The sequence below is a fragment of the Homalodisca vitripennis genome, chromosome 4 (assembly GCF_021130785.1).
Source record: "Homalodisca vitripennis isolate AUS2020 chromosome 4, UT_GWSS_2.1, whole genome shotgun sequence".
In the NCBI taxonomy this organism is placed as follows: domain Eukaryota; kingdom Metazoa; phylum Arthropoda; class Insecta; order Hemiptera; family Cicadellidae; genus Homalodisca; species Homalodisca vitripennis.
The window spans coordinates 85,097,102-85,110,702 of record NC_060210.1 but is presented as its reverse complement, the minus strand read 5'-3'; the positions used below and the strand labels follow the sequence as shown (position 1 = coordinate 85,110,702).

At 32.7% G+C, this 13,601-nt stretch overlaps 1 protein-coding gene across 1 annotated transcript in view; it reads left to right on the top strand.

Annotated features, from left to right (window-relative positions):
- LOC124359677 overlaps positions 1-2,410 on the top strand; it is a 41,465-nt gene extending 39,055 nt beyond the window's left edge. The window contains exon 8 of the mRNA XM_046812618.1: positions 687-2,410. Within this exon, the coding sequence (XP_046668574.1) occupies positions 687-1,202 (516 nt within the window). The 3' untranslated portion in view covers positions 1,203-2,410. The remainder of the gene's footprint in view (positions 1-686) is intronic.
- Positions 2,411-13,601: the final 11,191 nt, after the last annotated feature.

The window sequence follows — 13,601 nt, the reverse complement described above, 5'->3', positions numbered from 1 at the left end:
CGCTACATTTCCCGCGAGTGTTTTATACGTCCGAGGTTTTGTCGACGACATGATCACTATACTTATTTAAAGTTACGTAAAAACTTGTAATCGCTTAAAAAAAAAGACACTGCACAAATGAAAACACGCACTGTTCGAAGGACGACCGATGACAACGGAATACGGCACTAGAATTCGGAAGATAGTTTGGCAGGTAAGGAGTCGCAGTGTGGAGTTACAAGCGGAGTTTTGGAGGTGCGGAAGGAGGAAGAGATGTGTCATTTGACCATAACCTGATACGTCATAGGTCTGGCGTTAATTTTTTGCCAAACGTCGTACAAACACTTATTTTCTGATAAATTTACTATTTTCAATCGTGGAATAAAATTAATGTACCTTAATTTGGCACTTTAAAAGTTCGAATTATCCAAAATTATATTCGAACTATCCACGATTTTTTTAGCATTGCTTGGATTCAAAATGTTAGGAACGAAAATAAATATTCTAATTAAAGAAGATTTCCAAGTTCTAAAATGATCCAAGTTCGAATTATCCAGGTTCTGCCATATTACCGTTAATAACATATAAGCTCATGGCACCCTTATGGCAAAAAATTTTTACCAAATGTCTACACCATATTTGTTTAATTATATAAAAAAACAAAACATTTGACATGAAAAAGTAACATGTATTGTTTTGATTTTCAGGATTTTTATTCTATTTTGCTTAGAATGTATCAGCGTATAAACTTATTTAAATATCTGATGAAGGAGTCACAGTTATTCCTAGAGCAAGAAATAGTTGAATCCATCACAGAAAAAGAGAAGGACAAAATCATGGCCAACAAAAATCTTGTAAGGGATTTTCTCACAAGTATTAGTGAAAAGATTGACCCAGCATGGGTAAGTGAACCTCTAGACAGTATCGCCAAACTACTGGATGATTCAAAAAATATTATGGATTTGGACAAACAAATAAGCAAGAAGTATGCATCTAGACTTGAGCAGTCTGTCAGAAGCAATTCTTTTGTGAACATGGGAATATCAACCAGGAGGAATTCAGCAATTTTAAGGAATTCTATATCTAGTAACAATAATTCTCAAAGTCTGAGAAACACATTTTTCAGTAATAAATCTGAAAGTTGGAGAAACTCACCATCTAGTAATAATTCTCAGAATTGGAAAAAATCAATCAGTAATACTTCTCAAAACTGGAGGAAATAAACAATTGGTGATGATAATTAAATTGGAGGAAAGCATAATCTTTTGATAAATCTTGAATGTTGGGTAATGATATATAAAGTAATAATGAAGGAAATAGCAAAAGATTCTTAGTTTCCAGAAAGGTGCGAGTATCTATAAGTAAAATAGACAAGTACGAGCATTTGCACTTACATAATTATTATTTTAAAGGCAGTTATTTACGGAATTATGCAATACAATTTTAGTATTAGAAAAGCTTTAAAATGTATATAGTGGAGTGTCTGGGGGTTTTGATCCCGGATTACAGTTACAGTGAATGAATGTATAATGGTCGATCTGGTATTTTGTTATATGTTATATGTCGATATTTTCATTGTTTGAACAAATTACTATAAAAATATAATTTTTGGGCATATATTTCTGATTTAAATATTTTTTTTAATTTTATATAATATGATATTTCACCTGAATAGATATAGAGAAATATCTAAAGGTACCAGTGTACATGAAGCGAGTTCGTTTGGTAAACAGTGAACGTATATTTGCAAATCATTGGGGTAAAGATAAAAATGTGAATGTGTTATAATTGAAATAATGTTTATATAAAGTGAGAACAAGAGAGACCAATGTATAGAGCCTTGTGGGACCCCCCATGTAGCAGGTTTTCACTCAAGACAGTGTATTCCCCTCCTTCACACATTGCTGACATCCAGTAAGGTAAGAATCGACCCAATTAACACAACCATCTGAGAAACCATATTTGTTAATGAGGAGGGGGTGGTATATGCGGTCGAAAGCCTTGGAGAAGTGAAATAATATTAAAATGGTCATTAGTCTCTTGTCCATTGCTAATAGAATATCAGCAGTAATCTTCAATAAGGCTGTAGTGGTACTGTGATTAGATCTGAATCCAGATTGGAATTTGGTCAGAATATTATAGTTATTAACATAAGAAAAAACTTGTATGTAATTAATGAACTTATTCTTGTTGATGATCTGTTTTAGTATTAATGTATAATTTTAAATTGGTGGTTGAATGGGAGGGGAACAAACATTCAACGAGACCAATACATCTTACTACCATAATATATGGATAGACACTTATTGCACACTTTCAAGAATTTAAAAATTTTGAAAAACATGATCATGGGTTTAGTTTTGAACTGTTGTTAGTTTGTATTAATTTATTTTTTATCTATATTTTCTTTGTGTTATGTAAGCTATTTTATTACTTTTTTTATATATTTGAACAATGTTTCATTAAATGTTTTTGAAATAGGAGTTTGATTAAAGATTTCAATTTTATTATATGTATTTAATTTATGCAACACTGCTATGCCATTAAAAAATGTATGTTTATTTTAAATTTTCTCTAAACAGGCAGAGCCTGTGAGGAACATTATTTTCTCAAGAATGTTAAGTAATGTAATGGTCAGCCCTGGCATTTTGATTAGACTTTCATTTTACATATTATTTTTAGTTTTGATGGGTTGTACAGTATACACAATATAAACAATGTATTTAATTCTTTTCTATAATTATGTAATGCAGTAATGTGTATGTATTTTTGAGATAATAAAGAATTATTGATTATTAGAATTATAGATCGATTTTTTTCCTCTGATTCAGCAATATCAGCTGAAACTGCCATTGTTGCCAACTTTATCTTAACATGAATTACTGTGCTATCAATGTCAGTGTAAAGTGGCAAGAAAATCAGTTGCATCTTGTCACTGATCACTGTTAGGGAGAAACTCTGCTAGACTCAGGGCCGCATTTACAAATTCGGCGCCCCTAGGCCTACAGACCAAAGAGCGCCCCCCCCCCCAGAGGACTCTGATTACACTGACGTAGAAATCCAGTAAATTTCTTAATTACGTAATTTTGATGAAAGATAATTACAATAGTATATATATATATATATATATATAGGAGTGTTTTGAATAAATAAAAGCAATAAACCAATGAATGAGTCAACGTCGCACCCCGGACCTAGTTGACCTTGCTCACCCGCCCCGCCGAGCGCTTTTTTCTTTTGTGTACTTTAAAATTTATGCGCCCCCTAAAATTTTGCGCCCTAGGCCTGGGCCTAGTGGGCCTATAGGGAAATGCGGCACTGGCTAGACTAAGAGTCACATTATAAGTTTAACAAACAAACCAATATTTATACCCTTTGTTTTACAAGGCCTTTCAACAGCAAGGCTGTCTTCATCAGACATTTTACAAACGTAAATTACATTTGTTTACATTATTAAAAAAATCAGTCAGATGTAGCCTATATGACATATTAATATTAATTGTATTGTCTAGTTAACTCTGTATCTTGTATTCAGGACCCTTCTATAATAAAATTAGCACACAGACAGATAGATACACAGATAGACAGATGAACGGACTTCTCTTTGGCTTTTAGACCCCAAAACAAATAATAGTAATCTACCTCAGATTAAGAAATACCCATGTGCCAAGTTTCAAGTATCCAGGACCTTCTTGTCAGTTGCCAACCCACAGACGGACAAAACAGGACACTATTTTAAGGACGTTCTGTCTGGTATTTAACGAAGTGTTTAACAAAAATTTTTGTCATTTGGTTAGGCTCACCTTCTTAAAATTGTATAATTACCATAAACAATTTACATTTTGTTTATTATAATTTGAGGATTACTGAGAGCTCTTTGATGTTTCCTGATAGCTTCTAATATTTAGATGTATACTAGAACAAAAGTTAAACACTCTCCCTGTCGTAAAAGGCCATAAAGTTAATTAAAGTGGCAGTAGAAGTTATTTTAAAGTAGTATTAGTATGTCATATGCAGTATGGTTTGTCCGTAATATGGTTATTTAATAACATTTGTTCTTTACAAGTTTTTATATTTTAAAATGTAATGTTTGTTTGTAAAATTAAGAATGTTAACAAAATGGAATATGGTGAAAAAGTGAACACAAATGGAATTATTTATAGAACATAAATCCAGACCTTCAATAACCATATTTTTACAAATGTTATAGATTCAATTATTGTTTTAATTGTATCAAAGAAATGCCAAGTCACTAATGAATTGAATTAACTAAACAAACATAGCCACTTTAAGTAAAATGTAAAAAAAATACTTTCAGATGAGATAAATTTTGCATTGTCTTAATTAATTTTGTATTTCAAGGGAATTAAACTGTGAAAGCGAAATCGTCCAGCTAAAGGACAACCAAGGCGGGTCAGGTGGTTGTGGTTGATGATCAGATTAGCTTTGTGCACAGCTGGGGTCGCGAGATAGGGTGGAACTAACCAACCGAACAATTGGTTCCCCCACCAGTCGTCGTCGAGAGGTTGATGATATTGTGTCACCTCTCTAGTCGTACATTACAATTTGTAGGCACCAACTAACTACTGCAGAAATTTTCTTGAGTAGGTGCAGTTCACTATTTACTGAAATATAAGTCTTATAACATTCCTAGATTAATAAATGCTATTATTATAATTTTATTTTTTAAATAAACTGTGAACAGAGTCAAAATTTCTTGAAACAGAAACAAATGGGAACATGAGTCATAAAATAAATGGTAGACATGGATGTGATTATCCGAAGTTGATGTGACCAAGTCATTTTCGGATAATCGAAAATTCGGATAAGGTGGACCACTATAAGAAACTTGTTGTACCAACGATACAGGCATTTTTAATGTACCTCATGGATGAAATTACTAAATAATTAAAAGTACATTGAGTAAAGGCTCCTACAGTTTAGGTGGTCAGCGTGGTTTATGCATATACCTAACTCGGAGAGCATCAGTGATGATTCCTCATAGTAGTTGAGATGTGAGCCTAGCCTTGTTAATATTTATATTGTTACTCCGTATTTTACGGATAGAGCCAGCCTCAAAGATTAATTTCCCATGTACTTGCCCACTTCGAGGCATGCAGACTGCTTACTTACACAGTAACGCACAAGTTGCCGTACGTTTGAACCCAAACGGCTCGGCGTACGTCCTCAGTTGCAAACTCCTCAATTTGCGAGTAAGTAATCGCAAAATCACATTACGCTAATTATAACAAAAAACTACAAAGTTTTCACAACATATTTATATTACACTACGTTAAGGTTTTTAAAAGTAGTATTGTTTTATACACACTCGCTAAGAGAGTTTCATAATACTGTATGTTATACATTGTTACACTGTTAAAAACATCAGCTTAATTCAAGCGTTAGGATTGCAAAAATAATTATTAATATTTAAAATTTTATTACTAGCCATAGAAAACAAATAACTCCCTCTTCCCATAAAATTTTGACAATCTTATATAAGGTTCTTGCACATATCTTGTATGTGTTTCTACTAACACATACTTACACACTAAAACTAAAATTAATTAAATAGTGACACATAGGCCTAATAAGTTTTTTTTATATTTAGCGCTTGAATTAAAATATTACAGTTCTTTGTTTATTGGCTAAGAGAAGCAAAGCCAGTAAACCGCACCCGTCCAAACAGTTTTTGTCTGCGTGTACCTCAGGTTGTACGAGTATAGGTTTTAGAGTATTAGCAACTAGAGATTGCTCTGGAGTGCACAGGGGTTATCCAGTAACGTATTAGAATCACGGATAAGCAATACTCTGCGTGTACCTCAGGTTGTACGAGTATAGGTTTTAGAGTAATAGCAACTAGAGATTGCTCTCGAGTGCACAGGGGTTATCCAGTAACGTATTAGAATCACGGATAAGCAATACTCTGCGGCAATTTTTGCTTGGTATCATTTATCTCGTTTACAATCTGTGTATTGATTTTAGGATAAAATTACTAATAACAAAAACCTGGTTTGATTGGGGGGAGCGCTCGAGATGTGGGCGATCCTAATCTCCTGCACTTGTGTGTGTGTGTGGGGTCTGCGCGCGTGTTGGTGTAAAACTACCAGAGCCAAAAGTAGTCACAATTTTGTAATACTATAGGTTTGTTCGCCCGCCTATTATCTCGGCAACGGTTCGACTTACATGAATCTATGATAACTGTCTGTTTATGGAAGAGTAATTACAGCCGGAAGATATAATTTTTTACTCCATCTCTGAAATCGGAAATAAACTACCGTACCGGAAGTTGACTTTGTGATCGAAGGAGGCTTCATATTATGTCTGTCGGGGATACTAGACAGACTCAACTATGGCACCGGAAATACATGACGAATGAAGAAATACATTTTTGACCGAAGTAGGCTTATCAGTGTGTGTGTGTTACCGGACAAACCATATTTTAGGACAAACTAGTTTGGACTAGGATGATCTAGTTTTTTCTGACTGCCCTAGGATAAACTAGTTTAGCTTTATTGATTACAAGCTGAACTAGTTGGGTCTAATAGCGTTAGGATAAACTAGTTTAGCCTGGTTGAATTGTTAGGCCTAACTAGTTTGGCCGGGTAGCGTACGGATTAACTAGTTTTGGCGGGTTCAAGGTCAAGCCGAACTCTTGTCTAGTGCACCACTGCCGCAGCCGGGAGGGTGGGGTTGCACGTCTCGAAGTGCTCGTCGCATTACATTGTTAATAAGGCTCACTCCCCCAGTCAGTCTGTCAGCTTTCCATTCTGGTGTTAAACAATCCCCTTATAAATCTATGTTTGGCATGTATCTTAGAGTCGGACTCTCTACTTCATCTCTGCCCTCTGAAATTTTGAAAGATATAAATGATGAGGAAGATCTTACAAAGGTTATAAACAATGAGTTACAAGTGAAGCGGCTGATGATAGCTTAATGTAAGAAGATGAAAATATGGTTCAGACCCACACCTCAACTCTGACAATAACATAAAACATTCAAGAAAACCGCTGCTGAAGGTCTAAGAAGCCAAATAAAAACATGAAATCACACATAAGTCACATCTACCAGCCAATATTGGAGATAACGTCATGATACCCATTCCTGATGTGGACAAGTCTAAGGTTGACCTAAGGTTGCATATCGTTGGGGTCGTTATTGATATCACTCATGAGGGGTTGTATAAAGTTGGGACGAAACATGGAATTCTTCAAACACTCTATTGCAGGTAGGCCTACGTTTAATTTACTCAGTATATTATATTAAGTGCATTTTTAATTGGGCTTAAAAATTTGTTTAGTGCAAAATGTAGTTACCCACAATGTCCATAATTTTTACCCGAATTCAAAGTCTTTTTCATTAAAACAAGCCTAACAATAAGTTTACAATAGATTACTAATGTTAAAAGTTTACATAATTGTTTATCAAGAATACAATTTGCAGAACTTTTTAGTTTGATGTGAACGCCCAAAGATTCATTACTGAAAATGACGTGAATATGGAGAGTGAGATTTTTTTGAAACGGCAGCAACAACACATTCCATTGGTAGCGGTCAAAGATTTGTAAAATGTTCGTGTAAAACAGACTGCAAAACAAATAGCCACCTTTGGAAAAAGAAAAAGCTACTGTGCAATTCTAACTGGAATTCCATGGTCATTCCAGTTTGTCATGTAACAATAAGTAAACAATAAATACGTTTAGTTTTGTTCCTAAAAATATCGAGATGTTAATTATTCGTTACCCTTAAACTTTTTATGATACTCTAATAATAGTTTGAAAAAATCAGTTCAGCCTGTAATCAATAAGGGCAAACTAGTTTATCCTAGGGCGGTCAGGAAAAACTAGATGAAACTAATTTGTCCTAAAATTGGGTTTGTCCGGTAACATATGCATATATTTCTTTGATCAAAATAATAAGACAAACTAATATGACTCAGGAAATATAATTCACTAGCTGTTTTCCGCGGCTTCGCACGCGTCTCTTAAGCTTTGCCCGTATATTTCTTTGCCTTCAAATAGTGTTTGGCTATTTAATATACGTAACTGTGTCGTAATTGCAGTTTATAATGTGCAGGCGCTTTGATAACTTTTATATCTTGCAGTACAGGTGGTGAGTTACATCAATGGGCATTGCATATAAACCTTCTACATAGAAAAATACAAATAAATACAAATTTTCATAGTGATCGGTCCAATAGTTTCTTAGTCTATAAAGGACAAACACACAAACATTCATTTATATATATTACTAGCGGGCCCGGCGCGCTTTGCTGCGCATTTCAATAATTTTTTGCAAAAGTTGCCCGCGGCTTCGCACGCAATTTCCCGTTGAAAACAGTACACTATATTCACTTATTCTTTTTCTATCACATTCTAAACATTGCTGAGATAATTGATAGTCGTTCCATCGTGAGCCTCTTGGGCGTATTATGAAGGTATGTACCATATTCCTGCCTCTATCTAGCTGTTACCCACGGCTTCGCACGCAAATCTTAAGAACCGAAGTCCTTATATTACTTAGTAAATTTTTTTTTTACTATAATAAATTTTAGATTAAATTAGTTATATCTCCGATGCCACGATTGAGCTTGCTTTGTTGTCTCGATCGAGAGAATATGTACACACGGAGTTTTGAGAACCATACTTCTGTCAAAAAAAACAACTAAGGTTGATTTTATAACATTCTTTATATTTGTAGCCAACGTAAGATAGTAATTATGATATCTGCATTACTCTTCTGATCAAGCATGAGCATGGTTTATATTAAATAAATATTGCAGTTAAAGGTGAATTTTTACGTCAAATTTGAATTGTATTATCTGGATAGTAAAGTCTATGTTTAACAGTGATTGCAAAAACAGTTTAAACAAAATTTGTCGTTTCTCTTAAGCTTACTCTATGCTTTAAAACTATAAGTGTAATATATGTTTACAAAGAACAGCTGATTAAAAATTTGAAAAGACGTTAACATATGTTTGCTGCAATGCATTTCTTATGGGTATTTCTGTAACCAGTGGGGCGGAATCCTGAATCGGGAAAGGGATGGGCATAGCTTATAAACCTTCTCCGTGGAAAAATACATATACGTACAAATTTTCATCATGATCGGTCCAATAGTTCACGATTCCATAAAGGACAAACATACAAACATTCATTTTTATATATATAGATAGATTATTGATCATTGGTGCAATCTGAATTTAAAATTAGGCAATGACGTCTTCTATGCAACCTGCATTACACTACTGATCAAGCACTTTACAGTAAAAATTTTCTAAATTTTAAATGTAAACAAATGTTTCTGCCTCTTTGATGAACTTCAGCTGAAAGTATTAACAGCTGTTAAGTATCAGTTCGCTTTGTATTATGTGTCGTAGCGCAGTCTGTCGGACCCAATAAAAAACACTCTAACATCAACAACGATTTATAATTAAAAAATTAATTAAATAAACTATTTAAATTGGACCAAATTTACTCTAGTATGTATGCCTATGTTACTTCCAGGAACGTGTAGAATCACTGTACAAAATTTCACGATGTTTCGTGCATTGGTTCCAGAGTTATAACGGAAAATACTCTCTAGGACTGTGCGGTAGCAGGACACTAAATACGATGTTAAAGATCAACTTAACATTTCAAAGCTTTCGAGCTACCAAAAATGACACGTGTTGTAAATTATGTGGTCTAAATGTGTAAGTTTTTCTATAATATGATGGAATATTAATTTTTTTAAACGTATAACACGATAAAAATATAATGTTGCCTGTACTCATGTGCGAAACATTAAACCAAATTAACCATGAAATTGGAAGAGAGCGCACACAGTTTAGCACTGAGTATAGTGGGAAGAGACGAAGGGGTGTTGAGGGGGATGTAGGGGTGGTATTGAGGGGCAACTGATACGTAGCACTCACACCAGGCAGTGCTCGGGGTGGACACGGACACACTTGTAAGTTATTAATTTAGGTTTGATAATTTCAGTTTGGTAACAGTAATTTGTAGTACTGTATGTAGTAAGTGATTGTTGTAAAACTAGGCCATCTTTAAGTTTTAGAAATTGGTGCTATTTTATAAATTTCCAACTATAAATCTATAAAATCTTTAATATTTTTAATGATGTGTAAAAAACGATATGATTTAAAATATCATATACACCGAACAAAATTCTATACTGCTTTAAATTTAAGAGCTATTCTCAACTTCAACTCGATTCTTTAGATACTCGTACTTTCCAAATTTGCATATTGAGTAGATACTATACTATTTGTTCTATAATCCCTAATTTTTACACAAGAACTTGAATCTGTATATGAATTTGATATGAAAGTGATAAAAATAAATCTCAATGTACTTTTATAACCTTTTTATCTAAAATAAAGTATTTTAAAGTATGCATTATTCTTAAATAGATATTAAAATACATCCTTTAGTAATTAAATCGAATGGATTTTCCATAATCTGTGGAAACAGTTGTGCACTTCTCTGGATAAGTTCTCAAAAAAGTAAAATAATCGTTTTAATGCACAAAAATATTGTATTTTCTGTCTAATTTTTTGTATGTGTTGATTTAATTAAACGTTAACTTTTTAAGCCTATTTTACATTATTCTCTCGGAATTAAATTGTCTAAAAGTTTTTATTAAATAGTTTTCATGTCTATTACCCATTTAATGAAGTTGATTTAATTAAAATCTAAACCAAAGCATGTTTTTCGACACCGAATTTGGGATATTTTGTTTGATATCTCAGAAATGGGTGGTCTTACAAATCTGGGACTATTTTATTCCATACAAAATGTTACATAAAATCAAATAAATTTAACAACTATCTCTATGCCATAAAAATACGGTCTTACCTCCGAATTTTTTTACTGTGAACCGATTTGCATGAAATTTTGGAATTAGGCTCATCTTACTTCAAAAGTGAAAATGATCTGAACTCCGCCTATTATTTTTAAGGGGTGTAAACAACCCCTTAATGGAAAAATTGACATTGAGCCATTTTATCGCTAGAAAACATGTCTAATAGTAAGTGGTGACATTGTAAAGTGTTTTCTAACACAATTACCTCATATTAAATTCATTTTCAACCCCTTGAAATCTTACAACCCTTGCAAACAACCCCTAAATTGAAAATATCACAAAAAATACTTTGGTATGACATAAAAAGATGTAAGTATAGAGTAAGTAATATTTTATATTCTCTATAATAATTATCAAATTTTTAACCCCCTTTCAACTCTCGAAAACTGCCCCTTGATAAAAAATTGTTAAAATTTTTTTTATAAAATTAAAAGGATTTACATATTATTCCACACTCTCGAAAATGATTATAATATTTTTAAATTTTTCTACTCTTAAAACTACCCCTAAATTAAAACAGTAAATATATATATGATTACATATTTAAAAATAATTTAAGTTAGAGTAAAATATTGCCATTAATTAAATAAAATATTTACAAATTATATAAAATTCACTCAAATGTGTGAATATACATATAAGAACGTTGGTATGTATTCAACGTTCAAAATATATGAGTCATATTATGTATATATATATATATATATATATACATTACAATAGTTTTGGGTCTCTATTATACTGCGTACTTTCACATTGCTCCAAATAGTCACACTCCGAAATTTTCAGTTACTAAGTAGAAAAAATATGATAAGTTTTTGGGCCATAACTCCTTCAATTTTCATGCTATCACAATTTATAAAAAACCATTGTAAAGGTAATTAAGAGAGCTACAACATCCTTCATTGCAATATATAGTAAAAAACCTTTTTTTCAAACGGTGATGGGTTAAAGGGCTTAAAAGAGGCTGTGATTGCGCTGCCACGCGCTCTTTAAACAATCATATCTCCGTCAATTTTTGTTTGTCAGAAAAAAAACCAAATTGTTTGTCAGAACGATACCTAAATTTTTTATTCATACACTTTTATACGTATATGTCGTCATTTTTGAGATATTATGAAAAACGGTGGTTTTTAAAAATTTGAATTTTCTTTTAATCGTGACTTTTTTGAAAAATATGTGTCCTGAAGCAGCCAAACTGATGCAATCTATCACAATCTTCATAATAAAGTTAATTCTAGGCGGAATACGATTAATTTTAATTTTGGTTGAAATGGCACTTATGAAACCCATTGATTGAAAAGAAAAAAACATTAGATGCTCCTCTTATTTGCAATACAGCTTACTTATTTTACGTGCAAAAAACTTTTAATAGTGCTCATTTTAAAGCTTATTTCAAACAATACAACACCCTTTTTTATTAGAATGCCTAAAATGCATCTGCTCGCCGCTAGATGGCATTGACCACATCGATTAAATTTCAAACAAAATAAAAAACGGATTTGATCTTTAATATCTAGCTTAATATTGCACTTAGAACACTTTATAAAAACCCTAATTGTTTATTTTTCTACCTGCTACAATTTTGTTCACTATAAAATTTTCGATAAAACGTATATTTTTGGAGGTATTTGTAAAAAACCGATGAAAAACGTGAAAAAATTGCGAATTTTCAATTGCCAATATCTTGAAAATTATTGGATTTTTCGAAAAACTTTATAGATGATTTTTTGCTTAAAATTAGGCCTTCTATCGAGATCCGAGGTTATTTTGAACAAAAAACAATTCACCCCCGAGAAGGGAATTTGTGATTGCGGAGTTCAAATCATTTTCACTTTTGAAGTTAAGGGTAAGGTGAACCTAATTCTAAAATTGTATGCAATTCGGTTCACAGTAAAAAAATTCGGAGCAATAATGCTTCAATGAATGCACTAAGAAGTGGGCACAAACTTGTGTGGGAGACACTATTCATCATTTCAAGCAAAAAAACGTCCTACAAATATAGATCGGAAAATGTAATGTAACAAAAATAATATCTCTAGAACTATTTAAGTTAAGGAATCCAAATTTGCGCATATTTTAGAGCAAAATTTATAAAGTAATTGTTATTTTTTAAATATTAACACATAGTGTCTGTTCAAAATATTTAACGTCAATTAATAACAACAAAAATCCGTATAGTTATAAAAAAATGTAATAGGCACCAACTATTTGAGCAATTTCATTATAATTTCAACAGTACTTGTTTCAACTAAATCTGTCAGTGCATAAGGGAACACAACCAATTTAGAGCGGGAGCAACAAACATTTTATCTTTTCATAGGTATCAGCTGTTCAAATAGGTTAACAAAATGTTTTAAAGATACCAACATTTGTAAATTTTTATAAGAATTCCAACACTACTTTTTCTAATAAAATCCGTCAACGCATAAGTGAGCACAACCACTTTAAAGATACGCTTACACAAGCCAAGAGTACCAAACATGTCACAATAATTGAGAGTTATCAGTTGTTTGTTGCTTCTGCTTTAGTTATTCCTAGAACCGTAGACATTCGATGATTTGGAAGAAGTAGTATAGACATCATCCAATATCCACTACACTCCCAAGTGTATCTTGATCGTTAATAATGTATTGCCTATGACATCGATATTATAATTCGTGTAAAGGTCAACATACAAGCTTAGTGGGGGACTCCCGACCTTCTCATAAGGAGTCACTTTCCTGAATGTTCCATAGTGGAAACCAGCCCTGGCGTCAC